Genomic DNA, 27908 nt, shown 5'->3' on the forward strand with positions numbered 1-27908 from the left:
CTCCCCCCAAATCCATGGTAAAACTCACAGGACTCCTCTCCCTCAGCCTTACTCAGATAGAGCCTAGCAAAGCCCTTGGGACACATCTTAGCACTGTCCCCCTACCCCAGCAACATGATCTGCTATTTCATTTTACAAATACCTCAGGAGACTGATCTCCTGAATCTGAACCTAATATAACAACAACAATAATAATGCATAATAGTAGGCACTCTGGGTGGTTGTATTCCTTCCTCTGCCCACACCCCTGAGAATAAAGGTGGTCCTGGATGTACTTTGTTTTTACAGAGGAATCCCAGGTGCTGTGGCCTAATGACCTACTCCAAAGAGTACCTGCTCCTCTCTGTGCAAAGCTCAGCATTTGCGTTAGGTCAGATATTTTGTTATTTTTGTAAACCTTTCTTATTTTTTTAACCCCTGACCATATGCTTTTGCTCCTTGATTGAAGGCTATAAAAGCAAGAACTAGTTTGACATTTCTTTTGGCAGTTTGGGGAGAGACATTTGTTCTGGGTCTCATTCACTCAGCCATCAGCATTAAATAATTGGGATCTGACAAATCTGATAATGGGGGAATAATTCTTTTTTCTTTAACAAGGAAAGAATCTGTAGAGAAGTAAAAAGTGGAATCCCAGAGTTGAATTACAGAAGTTTAAGTAAACAAACATTGATTGGCTATCTGCCATGCGCAGGGCATCCTGTTCCATACAACAGCAGATACAAAGGCAAAGGAAGAGCCATTGTTGCCGCCTTCAGCCCAGCAGAGAACTGAGAGATTTACGAATGACATGATACACGGCAGTGGAAGGTTGAAGTGCCATAAGGACTAGGAAGAAGAGAGGGAAAAAAAGACCTCTGGATGAAAGCAGCTAAGGAAATCTTCATGAAGAAAGTGGCGTTTAAGATGAACCATTTAGGATGAGCAGGATTTCAACAAGAAGGTTTTTCACAAAGTTTATTGAGCTGTTATGTGCCTGACACTTATAATTGGGAATGAAAAGCCATGGGGGGAGGCGAAGGATCAAACCTGTCCAGATGAACAATGAATAGTCCTATTTGATTAGAACTTAGGGATGTGTAGGAATAAGATGGAAGATGAGGTTTGAAGAGCCTTGAATGCCAGGGTGAGGTGTTCTCCATTTAAAAGAAAAGGTTTTTTTAATGAGCTGCAGCTTAGAAACTGGTGCTTTAGAATACACACAGAAGGCTCAATTAGGACACTGTTATGATTAGTTGGTAAGTGGAGGCAGTGATAATTGAAAGGAAGGATATGGATGTGAGAAAAAAATTGTGGAAGTAAAATCTTTCATGATTTAATAACATTGAATGCATGTGTCAGGAGTAAAAGACTCCTGAGGTTTCATGTCTAGGTGGCTAGAAAATGGAAATATTTAAGAGTTGAAACAGGGAGAAAATGTTTTAGCTTTGGACCTATTATGATTTAAGCATGGGTGAGAAATCTAGATATATAGACATCCAGCAGTTACTTCTTAATTATTTGTTGAGCACCTTCTAATGTTCTGGGCACTGTTGAGGGTGATGGGGATACGGTGGTAAACAAGGTGGAGAATGGACTCAGCATCTGTCTGTGAATGGATTTGTAGAAGGCTTCTATGAAGAACAGGTTGTAGGAGGGCGGGAAGGGAACCACAGAGACACATGAGGACACCAGAGGGCTCTGGTGGTATGAGGGTGACTTTGGACTTTGTGGCCATGGAGATGGAAAGACAGATGTGTGTAGGTCAACAATATATTTGAGAGAGAGGACAAGTAGGGCTTTGCAGTTGGATTGCGTCAGACAGTGAATAGTGGTGCTAGATACTTATGAGGAAGACTGAGGGAGGAAGGCACTCCCAGACTGAGTTCAGGACAAAAGTTCAATTAGAAACACACAGCTGGGAGTCATTCTCATCAAGTGGATGAGAGGATGCAGTATATTGGAGGGAGACCCCATTTGTGGGGGGCAAGAGGAAGCTGCCTGATTACTCAGGGAAGTAGACCCAGAGAAGGCCCAGAGAATGGGAATCTTCGAAGGACCAGATGCTTGGCTCAGGGCGACTCAAGTTGTCAGACTCAGAGAAGAGAGTGAGTCTTGGCCGCAAGTGGAAATGCCTGCAGTCACAAATACTAGAAGCCAAGACTGCGAAGGCTTTGACATTTTAGCAGGAGAGTGAAAAGACCAAGGAAGCCCTGCAAGTCGGATGGGCTGTGCAGGGTCTCTGCTGAGGAAATGGAAACACCTTGCCTGACGTTTGTCCATTTCTAAGTTCTCAAAATATGGCCAGGGCATGGGGATGCATTGGAGGAAGAATTATCCAGGGCTTTCCCCAGCCACACTCTCATCCCTGGAGCCCCCCTAATGGAGGATATTTTCCTAAATGTCTGTTTTCATTTCTATAAATGGAAGGCTCCTCCCAATCCCTGCTATTAATCTGTCAGCTCCACTCTTTTGCCTTAAGAATTTCTTTTCCTTTTCCCTTCTCTTTATGCTGCCATTAACACTGGAACAGTAACTTGATCATATTGGAAGAAGCAGCTGAGTTTCATCCTGCTTGGTCTGAATTGGGGTATCCAACTGTCCTCATTTCTTATTTCTTCTGCTCTCCCATTTTATTACTGCTCAGACCCCCCCTGCTCAGAAGAGGTGGTAGTGAACTTCGGGAGCTAACAGAACTACCCTCCTTTATACCCTTCCTACTATATTTGAAGCTAATATGATGCCTAAGAAATCTGTTTTTATGCAAGATACAAGTTCAGAGCTTCCTTTTCTGTCTCCAAGGATCCTACGTTTTGCCATCAAAGTCCCTAGAGATGATGAGCACTGGGTGATGTATGGAATTACTGAATCACTATATTGTACACCAGAAACTAATATAACACTGCTAACTATACTGGGATTAAAATAATTTTTATTTTTATTTTTTTTAAAGATTTTATTTATTTAACAGAGAGAGAGACACAGTGAGAGAGGGAACACAAGCAGGGGAAGTGGGAGAGAGATAAGCAGGCTTCCCGCCGAGCAGGGAGCCTGATGCGGGGCTCGATCCCAGGACCCGAGCTGAAGGCAGACGCTTAACGACTGAGCCACCCAGGCGCCCCTAAAATAATTTTTAAAAAGGACCTGGAGAATCCCTGTCCCTGAAATGTTTTGTTTCCCCCCAAAAGACCCCTCTGTGTCTCCCTCTTCATCATTCAACTTTACTTGTATCTACTGCTTCTCTGGAGAAAATCTGGCTCCTTTGGAGCTCCTTCTCCTTGCAGGGAAGGGCAAGCCGTGAGCAGTGACAATAAGGATTCTTCAGTGTTTGGTGAGGGGTTGCCTGAGATCAGGGGGGATACCAGGAGGAGGAGACTTCCGAGTCCTTTTGCCTCCCAACTCCTGCATCCCAGGAGAACCCACCAATCAGTATGTCACTCTGGGAGATGCTCTTTGGTCTCAAATACACCTTCCATCTTTCTGTCCTGACCCAGAAACTGCGGTGAGGCCACAGCGAGACAGTACAAGGGAAAATTCCTGGTGTTGATACCAACTCCTGCTGTCCTTACACACACTTATGCGTGTCTGTTACCACACAGACACACACACAGACACACACACACACACACACACACCCATATATTCGAGATTTCAGATGCTCCTGCCTGGATTCTCTTCCTTCTGAGTAAGGCCCCATCCCTGGACTCTGCCAATCTAAGAGACTTGTTTTCCCTGAAACAATATCCACAGGTATGTTTCTATTGCACTTCACATGTTGCTTCTCTTTGTACTACTCTCAGTTTGGGGCAGTTTAAGAGAAGGCCAAAGTACGGGGCTGAGGTTGGAGTGGGTGGTGAGGAGTCACACATCCTTGTGCGCTGGTGGAACAGCTCTGGCCTAAGGCTGGCTGGGCTGGAAGGTGAGCAAGCTTAAAGTGGGGGGGCATAATGAGGGTGGGGTAGCAGGTTGCTGCTAAAAGCAAGTGGCCTAGATGCTGTGAAGTCACACACTACCCCTGTGTGAGCCCCCTGAACCCAGCCCTAAAGTAGTTCACAGAGAAGAATCTAAGAACCAAATCGGAGGGACCTCAGGACTTATGCAGTCCACCTTCTGCTGATGGGACTCGCTGTGACAGCCTGCTTGGTACTTGTTGGGATCATTGCCTCGGGTCAAAGACCAGGTAGTTGAGCCTGCTAGATGAGAGAATCATGGGCTTTGGAGTCTGACATATAGGGCTTCCTTCTTGCAGCCATCCCCTTGGTAGCTTTGTGATTATGGATAAGTCAATTACCCTCCCAAGCCCTTTTTAACCTGTCTATAAAATTGTGTCCCGCCTCACAGAGTTGTTGGGAGGTTAAATGAGGAAATGTACATTTAGGGCCTGTAACAGAATCACAGAGCAAAAGCTTAGCTCCCTGTATCCCCACTGGTAGGTGCAGAGACAGCTCACCCCCACCAACAAGGGAGAAATGGAGGTCAGGAACATGAGACTGAAGTCCCCAGCCTTCAGAGGGACAGGGCTGGATACAAGAGAGGCCTGCTGACCTGCTTTCTTCCCTCTGTGCCTAGTGCTGCAGAGCATTCCCGGATTAAGCCTCAAGGAAGGGTGGAAGAATGGGATCATGAAGCCATGGTCAAGGCCTGGACCCCTCAAAGGTCTTGGACCCTCCTAACAGGTCTCTCTCCCAAACCTCCTCCCTTCGTCCCCTCCGCAGTATGCAAAATCCCCTCCCCACAACTTTCCAAGACTCTTATTTGATGCTTTTAAACTTTTTTCTTTATTTAGACAGAAAAGACCAACTCTTTAAAAGTAAAATGCAATAAATAAATAAGTTAAGCATAGAGAAGTGTCTGAAACGGACTCCCCAATCTCCCCTTACCACTCCCACCCCCACCCGTTTCTTTCCCCTAAAACCTCTTCCTAAAGAAAATGATCAGGTAATAAACCCCTGTAACCCTCCCCACACCCCTCCTCCCAAATACCCAGTTACCCCCAAAGCAAAGGGAGAAATCAAGAGAGAGAAAAACTCCAAGGGAAACATTGTCTAAACTCCCAGAAAGAGAGATGGCAGCGTCCGGGCCGGGCCGGGCTGGATAACGCACGGGTGGTAGTGGTATTTACACGGAGGGGACCAGCAGAGACTGTAAACATTTTTAGGGGTTCGGGGGAGGTCTTTTCCTCATGAAAGGAGGAGGGTCTCTGTGGCTGACTGGTGGAGAGGCAGCCCTCAGGGCTCCCCCACACCCTCCTTAGAGGGGGCCCATGGGGGAGGCAGTGAGTTTTAGGGCTGGGAGCCCAGGGTTCAGGGATATCCTACCTCTAGCTGAGGGTGGCAGGGAGTGTGAGAACCAGCTTCTGAGAAACCCCTAATGTGGGGAAGAGGCCGGGGTGAGGGTGAGGTGGGGAGCTTGTGGGAGGCCCCTCTGCCCTCCCGGGGGCCACAGGCCCGCTGGTGGGGGAGGCAAGTGTGAAAGCTGGGTACAGAAGGTCACCACAGGAGCCCCAGCAGAAGGCAGATACCCCGGAGCCTTTGAGCCTGTCCCTTGCTCCCTCACAAAGGCCAAAAGGGCACCTGGGAGGAAACAGGCCCTTCAGGAGGGGCGGGGTGGTGGGAGTGGGCCAGTGTCCTGTTCCCCCAGGGCTGTGAAGCAGCTTTTGCCCCAGAGCCCCATCGAGACCCGGGCAGGTGTGCAGAGAGGGCTGGGACCAGACGTGGGGAGAGGGGTGTGGTGCCCCTTCCTCTGGTGTCTCCAGACCTGTGAAGGAAGGAGACATGGGTGAAGCTGTGGGGAAGACACAGCCAGTGCAGGTCATAGGCCCTGCCAGGGAAGAGGTAGCTGGGCTGGCTGACGCAGGATAGGATGGGGCCGCCTGGGGAAGACAGGTCATCCGAAAGGCCTCAGTCCAGACGGAGCCCCACAGCTGTTGGACAAGGGGCAATGATGGAGGAGACGGGAGGGAGAGGGCCCATGATATAAGAAACCAAAGGATATGCAGAAGGAGATATTCACACAGCCCGTGAGAGAAACAAAGGCTGGAAGATATGGTGACAGGGACTGGAGGGGACAAAGCAAAGGAGTGAGACAACAGGCAGGCAGGCAGAGATAGCTAAGAGAAAGGAGGAAAAGGGGCAGCAGACAGACAGACACCTGGAGGAAGAGCAAGGTGGCCAGGCTAGGACCTGGGGCTGGGCTTAGGGCTGCAGACTTGAGGGCTGAGACCCCCAGCCCCTAGAGAGTGCTCTCATTCCTTTTCAGAAAGGAACAAAGAAAGCAAGAGAGAAAGGCACAGAACACAGACCACAGTCACCAACCACTGTTGACCAAGCACATCCCGCGAGCTGCCCCCGGCCCTGACCCTGGGCTGAGGGGCGCTTCCCTCCGCGGCCCCCTCCCCAAATAACAAACAATCGGCTCCAAAGACAACACGCTCGTTCCATGCAACTTACAGGGGCCCGGAGCAGGGGTCCGGGGATGGGGGCTTCGGCCGACAATGAACACGGGCCCTGGGCTGGGGGGGCCCCCAGGGTGGGGGGAGTTAAGCAGCCAGGATTGGGGGGGAAAGGGGGAGAAACAGAAAATGTGGGTATTGTTCTTGGGTTGTGTTTTTTCAGGGGTTTGGTCCAAAGGAGATTAAACACAAAAGTCACCAAAGCTCACAGCTCTGTGGCCATGAGGCTAGGGTGGTGGTGGCAATGGGGCGGAGGGGACCCATTTAGTGAAATTCAGGCAGTCCAGCATTTTGGCCTTCTCCACCTAAATTGAAGCTTCTCCTGGGAGGCCTGAAGCTTGGACTTCCCCCAGTCTGTTTTGTGCACTCTCCACTGTCCCATGGGCCTATACTGCATCAGAGTCCAGGGTCTATACTACCTGGAATCCAGGGCACTGAGGGTCTGATATCCCCACCTCTCAGGAGGATAGATATTCCAGGAGCCATGATTCTAGAACCCTCCAGTATCCTGTACCAGCCCCCTTACTTCCCCAACTCTACTCCCCTAATTCCACTCTGACCCAAAGGAAAACCAAAAAGAGAGAGACACACAAACACATGGACACTGACCAGACAAACGAGACCAGATACTGAGGAAGACCTGGGGAGTGGACACAGATCTAGACAGACTTGGCTCTCTCTGGGGTCACAGTTTGTGTGTGTGTGTGTGTGTGTGTGTGTGCGCGCGTGCACACGTGCACACGCATGTGTATGTATATGTGTGTGAGAGAGAGAGAGAATGACTCGGGTGATTGAAACACAGCATAAGGAAGGAGCTATACCAGATCCCTGCTTCAAGTGCCCAGAGTCAGGGGTGGGGGTGGGGTGGGCATCCCTGAGGCTGGGGGAACGGGGGTGGGGGGTGGGAGGGCAGTCCAAGTGAGGGCCCTGGCTTCAGTGTGAGGGAGCTTAAGAGGTCACAGGATGAGAACAGGACCCACCTGGGGGCCCTCAGTAGGGCCGGTTGGCATCCTTAGGCCGCTTTAGCTGGACTTTGAGGCGCTTCATGCCAATCTGGAAACCGTTCATGGCCTGGATGGCAGCCTGCGCACTGGCCGGATTGTCGAAACTCACAAAGCCTGAGGTGAGAGGGGCATAAGACCCAGCCCAACCCCACTTCACTTGCCTGTGCTGAGGGCCAGAACCTGCTCTTTGGTTCCCCGGCACCACCCTACTTCCTCCCGGGATCCTGAATGCCTGGCACACAGTAGGCATTCGATGGGTAGCTGCTGATTGATAGGTTGAGTTAATGAATGCAGTCCTGCCACTCACATGCACTAGGACATTCTTTCCAGCGCTCTTTAAAGGGCAGCCCCTTCCTCAGCCTGGATAACTCTGAAAACACCACTTCTGGCCCTTCATGACTTCTCAAGCAGGGAGGACAAGGCTCCTTCTCCCTTGAAGCAGCTTTTAGACACAAAGCCAAAAGACTCCACTCCCTAAGCCTTCCTTTTGAAAACCAAACATCCCGTTCCTGAGCCTCTTCCAGACCTCGTGGAGCATGAATTTGACCAGTGCTCAAGGAGAAAAGGTAAAGCTGCAGTTTTTGGAGGAAGAGCTGGGCCTGGACAGCAGCTGGTACGGGATGCCGAGGGTGTAAGAAAGGCTCTTTCTGACTCTTGGACAATCTGGATTTCAAAGTTTGGGCCCACTGTGACCATAAATGCCTTCAAATGTCTCAAACCTTGTCCATAGGCAAAAATGTGCTGTATTTTATCTTTTGGATCATCATATTCTTACCAAAACACTTGCTCTGATTGGTGGCCCGGTCAACAAAGACTTTGGCTGAGATGACGTGGCCAAAGGGGACAAACATCTGGAGGATCTCTGAGTCCGTGAACTCCTGGGGCAGGTGGTAGATGAAGATGTTGCAGCCGTCAGGGCCTGGGTGGTAGCAGAGACAGAGGAGGAGCCCAGTGATTGGGAAGCACTCAGGGGCAAGCGCCCCACGGAAAGCAGGCCTGGGGCAGACCCTCCCATCCCAGCCCCCAGCGTGCAGGCCAGGGCACCAGACACCTCATCCCCACTCGCTTTCTCCCCGCACATGGGGCCAGAGGCAGGCTGCGAGCAGGCGACCGGGAGTCCCCAGCCCAGGGCAAGGGTGCTCCTGTCCCGGAAGGCTCTGGGCTGGCAGGAGGGCGCCCAGGCCGCACCTTCCCGTTGCTGCGGCTGCGGCTGCGGCGGCTGCGGCTGCTGCTGGGGAGGAGGTGGAGGCTGCTGGGCGACCAGGGCGGGAGGCTGCGGGAACGCGGGCGCCACCAGGCTGTAGGCTGCTGGGTAGGCTGCTGCGGGGTGGAGAGCAGAGAGCTAGTGTGGGTCCCGAGACTCGCCCGGCCCCCGGGGCCCTCTGGCCAGCAGCCCGGGGTGGACAGGGATGGACAGGGCTGAGAGGGGTCAGAGAAGGAGCCGCCTTGAACTCTGGGTGCACTGCCCCTAACGTCAGGAAGCCCGAGGGGGTGGCTGGCAGGGCGGGGCGCCTGGCAGCCCAGCCTCGGTCCCACGCCGCCCCTCCCGTCCGGGGTGGCAGGGGGGGCCCTGGGCTCCTCACCTGTGTAGTGCTGCATCCCCGCGTAGGCCTGCTGCAGGGGGTCCACGGGGGCCGCGGGGCTCTGGGCTGGGGAGAGCAGCACCGACTGTGAGGGTGGGGCAGGACGCAGAGGAGAGGCCAGGCAGGTGGGGAGGACAGCCTCACAGGGCACGGGGTGTGACGGGAGAGCGCGCAAAGGCCCAGAGCCGCGGGGAGAGGGCAGAGCGTGGAGTCTGTGACTGGCTGTGCAAACCCTGGGCTTCTCTAAGCCTCAGCTTCCCTGGCTGAGAACGGGCAGGAGCATCCCTGCCCAAGGATGACAGAGCAGGAGAAAGCAGCTTATCACCCCGAGGCCTGGAGAGGGAAGGGGCGCCACGGCTCTCTGCGGGCAATGGCAGCGGCGGCTTTGATAGTTGCTGGGGAGAGAGCGGGGGCAGGCAGAGACCCCCACCTGGGTAGGGGTGAACCCCGTTGGGATAGAGAGCATCAGGGGCAGGCTGCCCGGTGGGCTGGGTGGGCACCGGGCTGTAGCCGTTGACGCCCAGGGCAGCAGGGATTGCCGAGACGGGCGTGGCGGCGATGGCAGGAGGGGTGCTGGTTCCTAGGGAGGAGAAAGCGACAGAGACAGAGCAGAGAAGCGGGGACACACACACACACACACACACACACGAATGCAGAGAACCAGTCAGCAAGTCTGCAGGCAGAAGGGAGGAAGCAGGCCACTCTCTCACCCCTGAGCCCCTTCCAGACCCTCTGGCTTCCCTGAGCAGTGCCCTGTGTCCCACCCCCCCACCCTCCTACACCCCGGGCAGCAGCTCCTCTGACCTGTCCCATTCACACCCAGCCCAGCCCGCCTCGCCGGGGCCTTACCTGAGGATGGGGTGATGGGAGTGGCGATGAGGCCATTGGCATTGATGGCGGCCATGTGCTGCATCTGCACGGCAGCCATGGTGGCCATGGGGCTGAGGTAGGCACTGTGAGCCGCTACCAGGGCCGCCTGCTGCTGCATCAGCTGGGGGAAGGGGAAGAGAGGAGAGTGGGGCCAGGGCCCCTGTGCCCAGCCCGAGGGGGTGGCTGGCAGGGCGGGGCGGGTTCCCCTCCCAGCCCTGGGCCTTGGCACTGGAAGGGTGGGGACAGGTCCTGGAGGCCAGGAGGAGGCGGGGATGGGCCAGGCCCAGCACCCAGGGGTCAGTGCTCACGGCCTGGGTGTAGGCGCTGTAGGCTCCAAACTGCAGGGCGATGGGGCTGAACATGCCCAGCTGGGTAGCCACCTGCTGCATTCGGCGGAGACCTCGCTCCTTCTCCGTGTCAGCAAACTTCACCACCAGGCTGGATGAGGCACCCTGGGCAGGGGCCACGCATGTGGTTAGAGGGACAGAGTCGGGATCTCTCCTCCCCAGAGCCCTCAGGGCCTGGCCTCAGTTCCACCCCTCCAGGCTTGGCCTCTTTGGAGGGCAGCCATCGTAGTGCCTCTGTCAAACGGGAAGATTTTAATCCCAGCCTCCCCCTGTGCCAGGACGTGCAAGAGACTAGAAAAAGTTGAGAAACCCGAAGGCATGTGCTTGAAAAGGGAAAGGCCTACTGGCATCCAAAGGGCATCCCTGGCTTTTCTGTGAGGATTCTGAGCCGGAAATTATCCCCAGGTTGGAAGGGCCACAGAGAATATTTAATCCCAGGCTGGTGGTGCTGGCCAGCCACCCCAGCCCCCGCACCGTGACTCCTACCCCCGCACCCTAAACCTCACAGTGTGCTCGGAGGATGAAGCCTCAAGTTTTCATACTACCTTGCACTAAATAAAAACCAAACCCAAGAACATTTGCAGAGAGTGTTGTAGAATCCTGGAATCTAGAATGCAGTTCTCTGTTCAGTGTTGCATCCTTTTGACCAAGTTCCTGCTAAATGCCCAGCCTCTGCTGAGGGAGCTTCAGAATCAGCTAGTTCCATCTGAGAACTCTGCCCTGCTGGAGAGCCCTCCACGAGTACAGTCGGTTGACCCACTGCTAATGTGCGGAGGGCACGTGCGGCCTCTAAGCAAGTGTTCTGGCGCCCAGCCAGTGAGGGTGGGGGGTATGGGAAGGTGGGGGAAGAGACAGGAGATGGAGAGCCTGAGGGGTGGAGGAGGCCAGGGAGGAGGGCAGGGCATGCGGACTGGATGTGAGGGATAGGGATAGGGGCCAGAGGTGGGGAGATGTCATCTGAAATGTGAATGTGAGGGGGGCTCACCGGCAGGGTCCGGCTGCTGTGAAGGGTGTTGATGGCCGCCTGGGCCTCGGCGTGGGTCTGGAACTTCACAAAGGCGCAGCCTACAGCATCCAAGAGCAAGGAGGAAAGGGTGAGTGCTCACCCTCAAGGGCCCCCACTGTCCCCGTTGCCGGGAAGCCAGTGGGAGAGGAGCGGGAAGGCCAGAAGGGCCGGTTGGGGAAGGGGTAGCGACTGGGTACCTTTGCTGGTGCCGTCTGGCCCCCGGAGCACAGTGCACTCGTCTATGGTCCCAAAAGGCTCGAACATCTTCCTGACGTCCTCATCTGTCTGCTGCTTCCCTAGCATCCCCACAAAGAGCTTCCGGTCTTCTGGGAGGTAAGGCACAGGAGGAGCATGTTCAGGGCGCCCTGGCTGCTTTACCAACTCTATTCCCGCTTGGGACAGGCAGAAATCCTGCCCTTCACCTTCAGCAACTCCCTGGAGGTCCAGGCACTCCCCACCCTGGGACTAAGGCTTCTAACATATGATACCGGTGATGTTTGGGGAAATGGGGTACAGTTACATAGAGGGCTCAGTCCAGTTCCTGAAGGGCTTGCACTTTACTCTGGGCTTCAGTTTTGCCATCTCTACAATGGGCTGGATGACATCCCCTCTGACCACACTGACTTCAATCCCCACCTTGACCAGGAACCCTTTGGAATTCTCAGATTTTCTTCCTCAAGAGAGGCTGCCCCTCAGCTACTCGAAGCCCTGGGCCTGAATCCAAAGTCCAAAGGTACAGCACCTACCTCCTCGGCTCTCGCTGTCGGCCGGCTTGACCTGGATCGGCCTGTTCATCTAAAAGGAGAGAAGAGAAGGCAACTGCTGGGGACCTCCTCTGAACCCCCAGGAGCCCTCCCCAGGCCGGGACCTGCAGAGAGGCTAGAGGGAGTAAACCCCAGGCCCTAAACTGCTGATGGGAAGGAAGGGATGGGCCTAATCTTGTTTAGGATTAGGACCCGAGGGGATTAGAGGCAGTGGAAGGTGAAGATGTAGAGGAGGATGCTCCTGGGGCCAGCTCCAGGCTCCGGTGAGGCCCCAGATGACTTGGCCAGGGATAAGTGATGCCGGCTTTAGGGGGAGAATGGAACTTCCCATAGGACCTGGGTCCTGAGACAGAGCCCAGCCAAGGGGCTATTCAGCAAAAGCTGCCTCAATTTTGCAAAGTAGGCGCAACAGAGGCCACTCCAATAAGCAGCCCCAAGGAGGACTGTCGACCCAGGGACACCCCACATATGCCCCGACTTCCTTCTGACCCCGAGAGGTGTGTCTGCTTCTCTATCTGCCCCCCTACACCCCTTGACCCCAGGGGGAAGGCACTCGGGCAGCACAAAGGGAGCAGATGCCCAGTCTCCGTGGCAACGGGAGAATGCGAGCCATGGCAACCGCCCACTCAGCCTGATTTATCCCTCCTGTCGCCCTGGCGACCGTGGTGACGTCATCACTTCTGCTGCTCCACACACCCGGCGAAGGAGTGTGGGGGGGTGAGAACAGGGTATGCTGGGGGTGGAGGATTTGGTGGGGACTGGGAGGTGGGGGAGGGGCCCAGGACAAGCTTCCTGATTCGCGCTGAGCAGGCTCTGCTGGGGCCACACTGTCCCTTCCTCTGCCTTCCTCCTCCAAATCAAATCCTTGGTGTCTCACAGCTGAGAGGGCTCCGAAGGAGGAACTGCTGTCCCGTGCTCTTTTGACATTCTCCCTGTACCCTGAAGTCCTCCAGAGCTCTCCCTTCTCTTCACTCCTGCAGCATCTCCCTTTGTTCAGTCTCCAGTGGAAATGCAGACACCCCCCAGTTCCACTCTCCACGTTCTTGTCTGGTGAGGGGACTTAGCAGTGACTTCTGCAGGTTGATTTCCTTAACTAGCGGGGAGCATCTTCGGAACTGGAGGGAGTGGAAGCACTCAGGATTTCGTGTCTGAAAATATTTTGCTATTGAGGGGGCATCCTAGCTCCAGTGACCAAAAATAGATATTAAACAAAAGAAACCATTTATCAACATTCTGAGGGGGGCCACGGGTATCCTCAGGCAAGGTACTGGACTGGGGGTCAGGAGACCCGGGTTCAGGGACTGGCCCTACCACTCACTAGCTGGGTGACCTTGGACAAGTCACTTCTCTCCTCAGGGCCTCAATGTTCTCATCTGTAAAATAGTGGGGCAGATCAGGCGGTGGTGAGTCAGGTTACCCTCAGCTCTAGTGTTCCAGCTTTTGGGGATCTTGTGTGTCATCACTTCACACAGAGAAGTGCAGGATTGATAGTTGCCCCTTGCCCCTTCTCACACCAGACCCTCCCTGGTATCAGGCCATTCCAGTCAGTCTGACAGGACTCTGCTGGTGAGGTATCCCCAGCCCTGGATCAAACCTAAGCCCCACCTCAGCTGACACTCCTGTCCTGCCCCACCCCCATTTATGGATCCGAGAGCAGCTGGTTGGGGGGAGGTGGGTAACAGTCACCCAAATCCTCCAGCCAATCTGCTCCCAGCTTTATCCTCCACCAATCTGGGATTATCCCATGGAGGTTCAATCTCCTCAGGAGCTTGTGTGTGTGTGTGTGTGTGTGTGTGTGTGAGAAAGAGAGAGAGAGAGAGAGAGGTGTGTGCACGGGGTGGGGGTTAGCTGCCCAGAGCTCTCAGTGTTGCACCCTCCTCCTCTCTGTAAAGTAATCAGGAGGTGCCCCACGGGCACCTCAGCACCAGCCACACCCCCTACGGAAGAGGTAGAATCCGAATCAGGGTCTTTCCACAGCATCAGGGAATTCTTTACTTGACACTAACCCCTTCCCAAAATGCCCCTAGGGATCTGCGGTTCTAATCGAGGGTGGGGAACCTGCGACCCAGAGAGAAAGGATGCCATTCCCTTGCTGCACGGGCTTCCAGGCACAAAAATAGCACCTCAATAAATATCCACAGCTGATAGGGATTCACACAAAGACACACGCAAGCGCACAGGCCACAGTGCAGACCACGTTGACAGAAGGCTCCCCTCGCTCCCCTACAGATAGCCAGCCTCCCTCAGTGGCCCTCAGTGACCCAGGCCCAGGCTCTCCTTCTTGGCCTGGCACCTTCCTGTGGGAAGCTCGGTCTTTGTTAGCTCAGCTTGGGCACACCTGCCCCCTCCCTTGAGTCCAGCTGGGCCCTGTTTACCTGGCAACCCGGAGTCGGGCGCCTCTCTTCCCTAGCCACCATCAGCCAGATGATAAGCCCTCCCGAGGGCCTCCCAAAGAAGAAGAGGCTATTTATACTCCAAGTAGCACTCAGACCACTCCCCAACGACTTGGTCACTCATAAGGCCCTCATCCTTCTCACCAATAGCAAAGACCCCACTGCCAGGAAGAGCTTATATTTCCAGAAAATCTAATTCTCCTGGGGATAGAGGCCTGCTGCTCTCTCACCCCTGGCTCCGGACTCCCTTCCACCCGGTGTCCCAGACCACACACGGGTCCTTTCCACGGGGCCAGAATTCACTGGCCCAACAGCAAGCCGACAGGGAGGGCCCACGTCCCCAGAGTGGGATTTTGGCTCCCTCCCACCACCACCTCCAGGAGGCCACACCCTCTGGGCAGGGAGAATCCAGGGGACTGTGGCTGAGCCCCTCCTGCGACCGATCAGGGGAGAGAAAAGGAAACGGGGCTTGACAGCCACAGGCCCAGCCTCCATTCTTCCTGTCTGCAGCCGAAGCATCACCCTAATGTGGTGGCACCTTGCAGATTCCGGGGTGACAGAGATGGGGAGAAAGGAGAGAGAGCTAAATGCCCCCATGAAAAAAGAGCCTGTTTTGGGGCACCTGGCTGGCTCAGTGGGTGGAGCATGTGACTCTTGATCTCGGGGTTGTGAGTTCGAGCCCCACGTTGGGTGTAGAGATTACTTAAAAATAAAATCTTAAAAAAAAAAAAAAAGCCTGTATTAGGAGGGTGTGGAGGGAGATTAGACAGCAGGAAGAACTTCCCACAGAGCTGGCACACTAAACAGCCGAGACTGTTTGAGGAAACAATGCTGCCAGGAAGGCAGGAGGCAGAGAAAAGACCTGGGGGATACAAAGGGTCAGGCAGAGCCTGGCCACAGACATCTGCTCCCCTAGACTGCCCTGATTTGCTCCCCCAAGCCCCTAGCACGTGGGTCCCCTTGGAGGATGGGCCCCCCTCCCTCCCTCCCCCCGCCCATGTCCTATACTAGAGGCTCTGTCAGGCCAATCTGGATCCTGTCCCCTGAGGCAAAGGCCAAAGTGGAGGCCTCAGCGTCACCTGGGAGCTGGCTCAGGGGCAGGGCTAGACACTCATTAACCAGGTACCCTTCTCCCTCACCTCCCACCCTGGGCCTGTTTGTTTCCAGGAAGGGGAGGCAGAGCCTTTCCACACCCGGACAGTTGGAGCCCTGCCTGAGCATGCAGGCAGCTGGAGGGGGCCGACCCAGGGCAGATGCCCGGCTAGCGAGACAGAAAAAGACGAGACGTGGCGACGGAGATGAAAACTACTGATTTGTCAGGGGTCTCCACAGAGAAAAGGGAAGAAAGGAAAGTTGAGACGTGACGTGATGGAAACCAGGCTTCCCAGGGATGCGTGTGCCCACACCCACACAGCCAGGCTGGCGGGCGCACGTGCACACATGTGCACACGCACGCGCACACACAGGCTCCCTGGATCCTGAGCCTGCTCACACACACGCATGCACAGATCCTTAATTCCATGGGCCAGGGCTGTTCTGGCTGGCTTGCCACCAACTAGGACAAGACGGAGGGGTGAGAGCCAGGCGGGTGGCGGGCTTTGCTCTCCGGGCAATATTCAAGGGTTGAGGGCCACAGAGGGGGTGGGTCCTAGACCTCTGAAGGTTGGAAGCTGGGAGTGGGTGAAGTGGTTCTGATGTTCCTGGATGCCCCCTCCCTTTGCCCATCTGTTTTGTCTATTTCCCGCCCAGGAAGGGATGGAGAATCAGCGTTTTTCTCCATTTCCCACATGGGGGGAGGGCTAGAGGCTGTGACACGTGTGTCTCCAGCACCCAGGCTGTGCTCAGCAAATGTTTACTGAAGGGATGGACGGGGTTAGCTCTCAGTCCTGGGGCTCAGGGGGTGGGAGACAACAGAAGCACAGAGACAGCGGAATAAAATGGCACATCCTTTCCCCACCCCCAGGCTGCCTGGATGGAGGCATCCTGAGATTCTCTATCGCTGCCAGTCCAGGCCTGGGGCAATCTGCAAGGCTGTCTCAGAAGAAGAGAAAAAGAGCTGACTTTTTCAGGAAAGAGGCCATGTCAGAGGGCACCCCTGCTGACCTGGGCACCCTTTGGGGGTCAGGCCTGATCCTCTGCAATGATGTCTGCCCCTGCCCTTGCTTGCCCCCCAGCTCAGGCCCACCCAGGCCCTGCTCCACCCTGATGCCCAAAGCTCTTCCGAGAAGACACGAGGTGAGTCTGTCAGAGCTCAGAAGCCCGCTCAGAGATGCTAGTCCAGCAGGCACCAGCTGTCCATGTCACAGCCAGATATCCCACCCTCAGAGCCACAAGAGTGCCTGGGTGCTTCCTGCTTACTTTGCCACACACTTGGTGTCCAGAGTCTGTCCCCACGCCTCCCAACCAGCTAAGTTCTCTCTCTCTGTGTTGCCCCACGAGCAGGTTGCTCCTTACAAAGGTCACATTTGCTCTGCTAATCGCTGTCTTCCTTCTCTCCAGGTAGAAGAAATGAATGCATCTCTAGCAAGAAAGAGGGGTGTTAGAAGGAGAGGGGACCTTCCTGGTGATGAGAGGAGGTAGAAAATGAGCTCCATGTCTCAGGAAGGTGGTGAGCCCCCTGCCCTTTCTAGGGCCCTTCTCAGCCCTCTGGCCCTACAAATATGGGACTCACCCCTGGAAGCGTCTTCTGTTCGTGCAGGGCGCTCTGGGCCTTCAGGGCTGAATCGCGGGCACAGTATGTCAGGAAGGCACATCCTGAGGAGGGGCAGGGGCAGAGAGACCGGGTGGGGGTGAGTCCCTGATCTCCCCTCCCTAAAAGGCTCCCCCCAACCATGAGACTGAGGACTGGGAGGCTTGTCTCTTCTTGCCACTTTCTGGCTGCTGAAGTGGGAAGGTATCTGAGAGGGGCCAGACATTTTGCCCCAGGGAGTCTCTGGGCTGCTGAACTCAGGGCAGAGACCCAGAGCCTGGGAGGTTTCTGTGGTGGCGGCATTGGAAGAGGGGACTGTTGGGAGAGGGGGCTTTGTGTGGGGGGAGAAGGGGCATGTGGTTGTCAGACAAGTGTGTGTGGTGTGGTTTCTCTCTTCCTTCGCTGGCCTCTTTTCCCCTTCTCCTTTGCCTCTACCTCCCTCCATCTTGGTCCCCATCACCCCTCTCCTCTCCCATTTTCCCTATTTCCTCATCTCTCTCCAATTCCGCAGGAGGCAGGTGGAGGGTGGAGAGTGGGATAGAGGAGAAGGAAAGGGGAGAGCAGTTCACTGCAAGTCTCCAGGCCAATGGAGGGGGAAGCAGTGGGCCCCCACCCCCATCCCCAGTGTCTGGAGCTCTCCAAGTCCTGACCGGGGCCTGACCCTGCTTAGCAAGAGCGCACAGCCCTGGACAGGCCCAAGGAGTGTCGCTTGGCCAGGCTCTCTTAACTTCCCGCCCCCACACTTCCCAGATCTATACCAGTCTCTGTCCTCCACACCCTGCTTCTCAGGTCCCTTTCCTGGGTCCTGGATCTGCCCTGCCCAGTCCATGTCCACTCATGCCAGGTTGACCCCCACCCCAATAGTGTCTGAGACTACTAAGATTCTCAGGCGTGCGCGCACATGCACATGCGCGCGCGCGCGCGCGCGCGCGCACACACACACACACACACACATACACACACCCCTGCCAGGCTCCTTATCTCCCAAACCAGATCTCTTGATCCTCCAACCTCCTTTGAGTTCATCCATGACACTACCCTCTCATCTCTAGGATCCACATCTCTGCATCTCCTCGACAACTCTTCCCCCAAAGAGGCTGTCTTTAGGCCTGCATCAGAGTCCCCTGCTCACCCTGGCTGTTCTCTTCCAGGTCCTCCATCCACTCCTTAGCCCCTGAACTCTTTCCTTCCACATCAGCCCTTTCCAGCCACTCCAGCCCTCCAGGCTGGCTTCCTCTCTTCCCAGCCTCCCCTCCCACCCCTGACCACCTCTCCAGCCTGGCCTGACCCCTCACCCTTGTGCAGCCCGGTGTACTTGTCCTTGATGACAGTCAGCTCGAAGATCCGACCAAACTGTTCGAAGATTGGCTTCAGGTCCTTTTCCTCCAGATGCCTCGGGATCTGCCCCACAAACAGCTTGATGGCATCCGGCTCCTTCATTGGGGCGGCCCAGGAGGAGGGGCCGAGGGGAGCAGGGAGAAGCCCAAAGGCCAGGGGGAGCTGCCCAGCAAGGAGGCAAGTGGTGGGGGCCGGGGCCCAGCCGGGGCTGGCTTTCCCTTTGGCCCCCAACCACAGTGCTGAGGAGAGGGGCAGCTCTTCACACAAAGGAGGCCCAGGGAGTTGAGGACTAGGGGTCAGGGGTCTAGGCAGACACTGTCATGCCACCAGGGGGCATAGCCCAAACAAATGATCTCCCTCCCAGAGATTTGGCAAATATCCCAGGATGGGGGTCAGTGTGCTCAAGATCTGGAGGATTAGGGTGGTATCAGGGGTGCTGGGAACTGGGGGTTAAGAGCTGGAGTCGGGAAAGGGCCTGAGGAGAAGGAGGTTTAGGGGTTAGGGGCCTGGTAGGTTGCCAGCAGCGTCGGGTGGGGGGGGGCACTCCTGATGTGGGGCAGGTGGAGCTCTCGTTGGCTTTCCCGGGAGGACACCTCCCCTGTGGCTGATCCTTCTGCTGGGTCCGAAGATCCCTGATGCCAGATGCTTGATCTCTGATGGCGGCAGGGCTCCGGGGGTCCCTTCTGCCCTGCCGCCCCCCTTCAGGTCCTCCCCTCAGCCCCCCTCCCACCCCCACCCTGGTCCCCGGGCCTGGGCTGCTGCTGGCTGCTCCCGCTGCTGGGGCTGCCTGCTTTCCCGGTCACCTGGGTCCCGGAGCTCTGCTCTCTGGCCGCGCTCTCCTCAACAAAAACCTCCCCCCTCCACACCCCCCTCCCCACTCCCACCTCCTTTCCCCTGACATCAGTGATGTCAGTCTCAGGGGTGGAATACAAATTCTCTACCCTGGAGAGGGACGCACAATCCAGACAAGAGCCACGCCCTCTTTCTATCTCCTTCCTTCCCGACTCCCTTCCCACCCCCAGAAGAGCGGCTGGTCCTGTTGATAATAACCCTTCCCCCATCTTACTCCCCAATCACGAGTTGGGCAAGACACTAAGATGGAGAATTTATAGAGGAGCCCTAAGGTGGGGTCCATTGTTCCGGGGGCTGGAGCTGTCCCCGGTGCTGGAAGAGAAGACCCAGGAGAGGGGAGCAGGGGGGAGGAGGAGAGGGGAGCCAGCATCTGGGGAGACTGAGTGTGGGCAGTATAGGAAAGAATCCGGGGAAAAGAAAATGGCATAGGAACAGTTGGTCAGGTTGGGAGTGGGGGGAGGAGGGAGGTGTAGATGGGGTGGGAAGTATGTCTCAGAGCCTGGGGGAAAGGGCAGAAGGGTACCCAGAGAGGAAAGATGGAAAGGGGGGCGGGGTGAAATGAGCGCAGAGAGAGAGAACTGTGTATTTTCCAGAAAAAGATCCAAGAAAAACTATGTCTTGCTGGCATTTGCCAACACCCCCTTCTCTCCCTCTGGGTGGTTTGTGTGTGTAAGTGTGTGGGCAGGGAGGCGGCGGTGGTGATGACTTCGAGAGTTATCGCTGTAAGCTCCTTGAAGACCAGGGCACTGTTTAATTCAGGATTTTACTGTTTGGGGTCTAGCACAGTGTCTTGCTCATGCGTAGTTGCTAAACAATTATTTTTTGAATAAACAGTTGATGCAAAAGAACCTCTGACAAGAGCAGATCCCTGATTCCTTTGTGGGGAGGGGCGAGAACCAAAGAAGGCAAGCTCTGGTTCAGGGCAGAAGAAACCCAATTTCTTCTCCCTTTGCCCCCCTCTCCCAGTTAGGTTCCTTGAGTAGGACTCTCAAAGTGAACCAGGTAACATAAAGGGATGGGGGGAGTACATTTGGGGGCCATTACTCTCCTAAAAAACTCTTCTTCTACGGATGATCTGTTTCCCCCATAATCTCAAGGGAGCTTAATTCTTCCATGTGCTGGGCCCTCTCACACCACCCTTCAGTGCAGGGAGTACCTGCTGACATCAGTTCTCCTGGACAGGGCAGTCCTTGCCTGCAGCCCTTGTGGAATGCCCTCTCTACTGTCATTTCCTTCTTCACCCCAGAGTGGGGCTGATGTCTCCATAGTGGCACTGGTGTCTCTGAAATACGAAATACGTCCCAACTGAATTCCAGCCGCCCCCATTCCTGAGCTATCACGGCAGGCAAACTTCTCTTCAACAAGGGAAGTAATAGTAAGGGTGCTTAGAAGACACTTACAGTGTCCCAGACATTGTTCCAAGTGCTTTATATTTACTAATTTGTTTAACCCTCAGCACCAGCCTATGATGTAGGTTCTACCATTACCTCCAAATAAAGATGAGGGAACCAGGGCACCAAGAGATAAAATGGCTTGCCTAACATCACAGAGCTAGAAAGAAGACTTAGTGAGGGTGGAGCCCAGGCAATCTGGCTCCTGAGTCCTGAGTTTAACCCCCACATCAAATGCTCCCCATGGGAATGGGAAGAGTTGTTAAGCCTGGCTTTTTTCCTCTTGTGTCTTCATTTGAGCCCTGTGTGAGAGATGACCTTCTTTCTACTGCTTGATTCTCTGTTGACCACCTTCCATCCTTCCTTAGCTTGGGTTTGTGTGTGTGTGTGTGTGTGTAAATATGATTACACTTCATCATATGGATGCCCAGGTCCTCCCATTTGGGGCCCTAAGATGGGCACGGAGGGGAGATGGTAGAGCACCCAGTACTGGGTGGTCAGAACACCGGATGGCAGTGCCAGGGAACCAAGAGTGCAAGCACATCTGGAAAGTAACTTTCCACTCCCAACTCCACCCTTACTGCTCCCTGCCTTGCCTCTTAATCAGATCTCGGTATTTATGGAGATGCTAAACAGATCACACCCTCTGAGGATGGAGCCTAGGAAGACCCCACGGCCCTGTTGATCTTGTTACTCTGTGTCTTGTCAGCAGATCTGCCGCCCTGCTGCTCATTCAGGCTTGGGGCTAATCACATTAATTGAAATATTGAACATTTACAAAAATGAATTATAATGAACTCCCCTTACTCCTCCTCCCAGTCAGCAATTGGGGAGACAGCTGCAGGCAGCAAAATGCCTCCAACCATTTGCTTAGTTTGTGGTCCCCAGATGGAAGGTTTCCATCTGAAAGGAGAGGCAGGGTTAAGGGGAGAAGAGGTGGGAGCTTGCATTGGGCCATCCTTGCTGGGTGACTGTGGGCACATCTCTGTCCTGTGAGGTGACTCTGGGGGGTTAACCCTATGACTCAGAGGCCCATTCTGGGGAGTTGCTCTCCAGGAGGAAATGAAGCTTCCAAACCTTACTTCCTCCAAGGTCTTTTCTCTTTCCACCATCCCCAAGCTCTCCTTCTTTCTTATTCTTCTGCACTCAGTGCTTAGCTGCCCTACATAAAAAGATTATTGACTTTATACAGGGAGAGCTCTACTCCCGATTTTAGATTCTTAGAAAATGAATAATTGGGATATATTTCAGAAAGGGCAAAATGTCGTGGTGGTATATGTGGGCAGAGTCGCTAGTCACCAAATACTTGCTAGCCTCACCAACTGAAAGCAGAGTGAAGCCATGTGCAGCAGAAACCATGACACTGTACAAAGAATCTCTTATATGATCTTCCTTCCCTCAAGTGGCTTCTACCTCAAATGGAGAGGTAAGACAGGCCAACACCATGTGCGATAGTGAGGACCAAGGTGCTGTAAGAAAACCAAAGTCAGTACAAGTAGCCTCTCTTATTTACACATAGTGGCATTTGGGCCATGGGGAGTGCTCAGTCAAGAAAGGCTTGATTGAGTCTCAAAGTACAAGAAGACCACAGACTAGCAGAAGGAGGACATTACTTATTTTATGCACAGGGTGGGAAGATGGAGAAAATTTTACATACTTACACATGTGTGTGTGCGTGTGTGTAGATTTGCCAGTCCAGTCCAGCACTGTTTAATATAAGGCAAGCCATCTACATAATTTTTTTTAAAGATTTTATTTATTTATTTGAGAGAGAGAGAATGAGAGAGAGCAAGCACATGAGAGGGGGGAGGGTCAGAGGGAGAAGCAGACTCCCTGCCGAGCAGGGAGCCCGATGCGGGACTCGATCCAGGGACTCCATCCAGGGACTCCAGGATCATGACGTGAGCCGAAGGCAGTCGCTTAACCAACTGAGCCACCCAGGCGCCCGCCATCTACATAATTTAAATTTCTAGCAGCCACATTAAAAAAGTTAAAGAAATGAGTGAAATTACTTTTAATAATAGATTTTATTTAACCGATATATCCCAAATATTATTCAATGTGTTTATATGATATATCCAAAATATTCAACATCTCATCAATATAAAGATTATTAATAACATACTTTATTTTTTTAAAACTACATGTTCAAAATCCAATGTGTATTTTGCACTTAATAGCACATCTGACACTTACAGCAACATTCTAGTGCTCAATAGCCACAGGTGGCTCGTGGTGACCATATTAGGTAGTGCAGCTTAAGGGGTTCCCCTGCCAGCTTCTCTGGGGGGGCGGGGTGGGAAGAAACAGGTCTTGGCCAACAGGAACTATTACCTCTGATTAACCTCTGCTCCTGCCTGAAAAAAACACTTGTGACAGATGGCAGCTTATCTACCTCTCTACTAACCCTTTCTCCTAAAAACCAGACAAACAAACGCAATGATTACTAACCTGGATGAGATTCCTGGGAAGAGGCCTGTAGCTCACTACCTCATCTATCTTCCGTGTTTTTTTCCTGGCTTGGGAACTGCCAACATTTTCACTTCTTCTCCTCAGTCTTTGCTGAGAAGGATAGAGGTGGACCACTGAGAGAACCCCTCCAAGGCCATGGTCTAAATGTTGGGCTTATTTCTCCTTGGGCAGTTGTTCACCAATCTGAAAGACCAGCCTCCCTTCTGAGGTCTTTTCTCTGTTCCCCAGGAGGCCTCTGCTGGGCATGATCTCTGGGGGTGTAGAAACTCAGCACCATGTGTATGGTGTGTTCGACAGACAGGCTCCTGCCCTTTCCAGGTCTATTTTCAGCTCTTTGGCTTTATGTTTCACTTTCCTTTCTTAATTAGATACTAAAAGAATACACCTTGAAGACCAACTGCCTTTCCCCTCCTCTGTTCAACTGGGAGTGGGAGAGATGATTTAGAATTTATGAGGAGCAACTTCATCTATACGAGAAAGTCAGTCCAGGGGGCTCCTGGGTGGCTCAGTCGTTAAGCATCTGCCTTCGGCTCAGGTCATGATCCCAGGGTCCTGGGATCGAGCCCCACATAGGGCTCCCTGCTCTGCAGGAAGCCTGCTTCTCCCTCTCCCACTTCCCCTGCTTGTGTTCCCTCTCTCGCTGTGTCTCTCTCTGTCAAATAAATAAAATCTTTAAAAAAAAAAAAAAGTCAGTCCAAGAGGGGAAACCTCTGGCAGGATGTCCCCCAGGTCCTTTCCAGTATCTTTAGTGTGAGAATGTCCCTTCCTTTGCAGCACTCCATTCACTCCTTCCTATGGGATGCTTTCATATTGTTAAGTGTGTCTACAGGACTGATGGAGGGGTTTGGCTTTGGGGCCGGCTAAAGGCGAAGAAGCTTGAATTCTCTCTCTACTACTAGGTTTCAACAGCTGCCAAACAAGGGAGAGGGTCAGGAACCAGATTCTGGGAGACTCTGACTTAGAAATCCCTTTTCCAGTTTTGCTCTAGAGCCAAGGAAAAAAAAACTATTTGAGGTTGGGTGGAGGCAAGAAGAGGGGCTCATTCCACATACAACCAAGCCGGGAAATTAGAGGGGAAGACCCTCCCACTAGGTTTCAGAGTGGCCCCCATATTCCTTCCCCCAGCCCCACCCCGCGTGCTGATGAGGGCCGGACTTGGGGGGCGGGGCGGGGCCTCTCCGCCCGCGTGGTCCGTCGCCTTGACGACCTGGACAAGATGGCGACGCTGCAGGGCGGGCTTCTGGGGCCGGACCCCGGGGCGCTGAGCCCCGCGCAGCAGGAGCAGCTTCGCAACTTCAAGGTGGGTGCGCCCCGGACTCCCGCCTCCATCGAAGTGCAGCTCCCCTAGGACAAGGGCTGCAGACCCGGAGGAGGTCCGGGAGGAGGGGCGCGGGAGCCTATTCTCAGATGAACTGGCGGAAGGCTGGGGGAGACGCCAGGCGGAACTCTGGGCTTCTGGGACCCTGGACGGAGCCCGACAGGCGCCTGGAAGTGCAGGAAGAACGACCGCAGGGATCTGGCCAGTGAAATGGACCGAAATTACTGCCGGAGACAGTAACTTAGATACAGACAAGAACTTCCGGACGGTGGAGACCCGACCTTAGCTATGGCCCCTGAGCCTGACAGCGCAGAAGGTGTTGGTCATTAATAAAACAGGCGGCTTAAAATTTCAAACATCCCGGGAAAAGACCCAGGTCAAATGCACACCTAGTTTCCCCAAGGCTTTCACACGCCCAGGGCTTGAACCCTGAAATCTGCCTCCTCATGGAGCGTGACCTTTTGCTCTTATCCTCCTAGATTCAGACTCGGATTGCTAACGAAAAATACCTGAGGACCCACAAAGAAGTGGAGTTGCTCATAAGTGGTTTCTTCAGGTAGGTGGTGTTCCCAACCGGCCTTGACAGCTAGTGGGAAATAATACCAAATCTTGGTTGGCAGAGATGAGTTGACTGCTGCCTTTAGGGTCAGAGAGGTAGGAAAAAAATAAAATGATACATATACATACATATATGTTAAACTAAATAAATTAAATTAAAATTACATACATATACATATTTTTTTACGTATGTAAGACAATATTTTAAGATTGAGTTTTGTCTAACTCTCAGATTTGTGGCACCCAGGGTGTTCTTGAGTTATCTCTAGAGGTTTTCTTAAGTTATCTCTGAATTCTCAAAAATGTTAATATTCAGTCATTTTAGCTGGAAGGATAAATATATATCTTCTGACACTTGGAAGAGGTAATTTGGCATTGAGAAACTCAACAGGCAGCCATTGGGTGTAGAGCACTATTTCTCCATCAGAGGAGCTTAACAAGATCACTAGAACTTAAAAAAAATTCAGATGTCTGGCCCTTCTCTCCCTGAGAGACTTGTTGTGGAAAGACTCCAGTGGTTGGAAGCCATTCCCCTGTAAGTCTTGGGGGAGAGACTATTTTCCACCATATCCTGGAGCACTGTTTTTCTTTCCCCTACATTGCCCTTCAGGTTGGCATTTGTTGTTTGAATGGAAAATTCTCCTAATGGGATGAAAGGCAAAGAACTGTCAAAAAAAAAAAAAAAAAATCTTGGGGCAACAACTGATGAAAACAATAGAGCTATCTCAAATACTGTTTGGCTACAGACAAATAGGCAAGGTTTAAATAATAATAATGGCTTCCATTTCCAGGCACTGTGTTGGTTTCCCAGGTTAGCCTTTATCACGCTGAATTGGAATTTTTTTTTTTTAAAGATTTTTTTAATTTATTCATTTGACAGAGAGAGAGACAGCGAGAAAGGGAACACAAGCAGGGGGAGTGGGAGAGGGAGAAGCAGGCCTCCCACAGAGTGAGAAGCCTGACGTGGGGCTCGATCCCAGGAACCCTGGGATCATGACCCGAGCCGAAGGCAGACGCCTAACGACTGAGCCACCCAGGCGCCCCCTGAATTGGAATGTGCACTTTGTCCCTGGACCAGAACCCCAAGCTGGTGCAGCCGTATTTGCGTCCCCGGTGCCTGCACACTGTGTGACATCTTGGTACTTGTGTGACCCTCCCAGCAACTCCAAAACATAGCTTAGCATCACTTCCGTTTTACAGCTGGAGAGGTGAGGTTCCTTCCCCAAGATGCGGAAGCAGGATCCATACCTCTGGTATTTCCACTGTGCTGGGTTGAAAGCTCACAGGAGCTGGTGAGCCAGAGGTGGGGCTCTTCTTTGTCTTCTCAAAAGTAGACCTGGAGCAGTGTCTTTTTTTCCAGGCTCTTTCGTCTTTCCTGGGTCTCACTGTTCTTCATATCCTAGTCATTTCTCCGGTGGCAGCAGATTCTCACAGAGCAGATAGGGGATGGAGAAAGGGAAAATAGAAACTTCCCTGTGAAGGTTGGTTTTATTTGGCCCAGGGGTAAGGCTTCGGCAAAAGATAGTTTAGGGGTCTTCTGTCAATGTCAGTCCTGGGGATCAGGCCATCATTTTTTACACTTCTTCTTCTTATTCCTTTTTTTTTTTTTTTTAAAGATTTTATTTATTTATTTGTCAGACAGACAGAGAGAGAGCACGAGCAAGGGGGGAGAGGCAGAGGGAGAAGCAGGCTCCCCACTGAGCAGGGAGCCTGACATGGGACGGTCATGTTAAGCAGACGCTTAACCGATTGAGCCACGGCATCCCTTGCACTTCTTCTTCTAAAGGGAAATAAAGGTTGACCTCATTCCTATCCTGGGGAGCTTGCAGTCCAAGTTAGGAATGATTCCAGCAGGGAGGTTGGGGGTAGATGTTAAAAGCCTGAATTAAATCACCATTTGCCTTGTTCACAAACACAAGGAATGGGTGGTGGTGGGAGGTGGTGGCGAATGAAGAGGGTGGTGTTTTTAGTCACATATCAGGGGTGGCCCAGCTTCTCTGTCCAGGAAGTTTCCAGGAGGAACTGGGTGTCTGTGCCTGGCTGCCACGAGAACAGCCCCTTCACTTCCTTATCATCCCCACCTCCCGGGCCAGGTAGGCCACTAGGCTCTTCCCTTTGCTGGCCCTGAAGCTATCTACAGGAAATGCTCCTGGCCCCTTTTAGGCCTTTCTCTTTCTGAGGTGGGGGTGGGAGGGGGAGAAGAAGTGTTTAAAGTTTGAGGGTTTGCTTTTGTTGTTTTTGGTGTTACTGTTACTTCCTTTGGAAGATACTGGGATGAACCAGATTCAGCCCCTCATCTGTACTGGATACTTTAGATGGTTTTCCTCTTGGGAAAAGAGGAAGGGAGAAGAGGGGACAGAATCCTGAGCGGCATACCTGCCCTCATGTCTTTTGCAGGTCTCTGCTCTGGACTCCAACCCATGAGAAGCTCCAAAGTGTTTTTGTTGGGAAGCGAGCTCCCCACTTGGGTTTTCCAGATCGTGATGACTTACAGTGATTCAGTCACAGCTCTCCAGGATGTACTTGTATATACAGTGTATGGAACTCTTAACACCTTGAATTTTGGACCTGAAGAATAGAAAGAATAGCGATCTAACTTATTTTAGACCACGGAGGTCTAAGGTTTTAGGCTGGAGATGTGATAGCAAAGTGTGAAACTGTAGAAAGGCTTTATTAGATATTTTTGTAAGTAGCCAGGCAGATGAATCTTCCCAAAATTTAGAACTGATTATGTCACTCCTTGGCCGGAAAAATCTGCAGTGGCTCCACAACATTGTCCCCCCGCCCCCCCCCCCAGCTTTTTAACATTCTTTTGAAATATAATGAAAAGTGGCATATCCTAAACTGGGTGAACTTTCGCAAGATGAGAGTATACACCGTACTAGGGGCCAGATCA

At 53.2% G+C, this 27908-nt stretch overlaps 2 protein-coding genes across 10 annotated transcripts in view; one reads left to right on the forward strand and one right to left on the reverse strand.

Annotated features, from left to right (window-relative positions):
- Positions 1 to 4727: 4727 nt before the first annotated feature.
- On the reverse strand, positions 4728 to 19271 carry CELF3 (CUGBP Elav-like family member 3). 5 transcript variants are annotated; one of them, XM_081815962.1, is made up of 14 exons: positions 19225 to 19271; positions 18379 to 18484; positions 17066 to 17148; positions 11984 to 12032; positions 11435 to 11563; positions 11217 to 11296; positions 10193 to 10336; positions 9864 to 10005; positions 9445 to 9594; positions 9015 to 9080; positions 8620 to 8751; positions 8207 to 8350; positions 7408 to 7545; positions 4728 to 5733 (listed from the first exon to the last, which is right to left on the reverse strand). In XM_081815962.1, the coding sequence occupies exons 4-13, from the start codon at positions 12030 to 12032 to the stop codon at positions 7418 to 7420; spliced, it is 1164 nt and encodes a 387-aa protein (XP_081672088.1). In that variant the 5' UTR covers positions 17066 to 17148; positions 18379 to 18484; positions 19225 to 19271; the 3' UTR covers positions 4728 to 5733; positions 7408 to 7417. The 5 variants fall into 5 exon arrangements, with proteins under 5 accessions (XP_081672088.1, XP_081672085.1, XP_081672084.1 ...); XM_081815959.1 differs by lacking the exon at positions 19225 to 19271 and having other exon boundaries at positions 11435 to 11560; positions 18379 to 19213; XM_081815958.1 differs by lacking the exon at positions 19225 to 19271 and having other exon boundaries at positions 18379 to 19211.
- A 527-nt stretch (positions 19272 to 19798) lies between these two features.
- RIIAD1 (regulatory subunit of type II PKA R-subunit domain containing 1) overlaps positions 19799 to 27908 on the forward strand; it is a 30713-nt gene continuing 22603 nt past the window's right edge. Inside the window, exons 1-3 of one of the 5 annotated variants that reach the window (XM_081815956.1) lie at positions 19799 to 24436; positions 24934 to 25010; positions 26213 to 27865. In XM_081815956.1, coding sequence (XP_081672082.1) covers positions 24353 to 24436; positions 24934 to 25010; positions 26213 to 26288 — 237 coding nt within the window. In that variant the 5' untranslated portion in view covers positions 19799 to 24352 and the 3' untranslated portion in view covers positions 26289 to 27865. Of the gene's footprint in view, positions 24437 to 24933; positions 25011 to 26212; positions 27866 to 27908 lie in introns of those variants that run through there. The other 4 variants (XM_081815952.1, XM_081815955.1, XM_081815954.1 and 1 more) reach the window with 4 other exon arrangements.

Source organism: Leptonychotes weddellii, chromosome 4, assembly GCF_054177405.1.
Source record: "Leptonychotes weddellii isolate Sample4059 chromosome 4, ASM5417740v2, whole genome shotgun sequence".
NCBI lineage: Eukaryota > Metazoa > Chordata > Mammalia > Carnivora > Phocidae > Leptonychotes > Leptonychotes weddellii.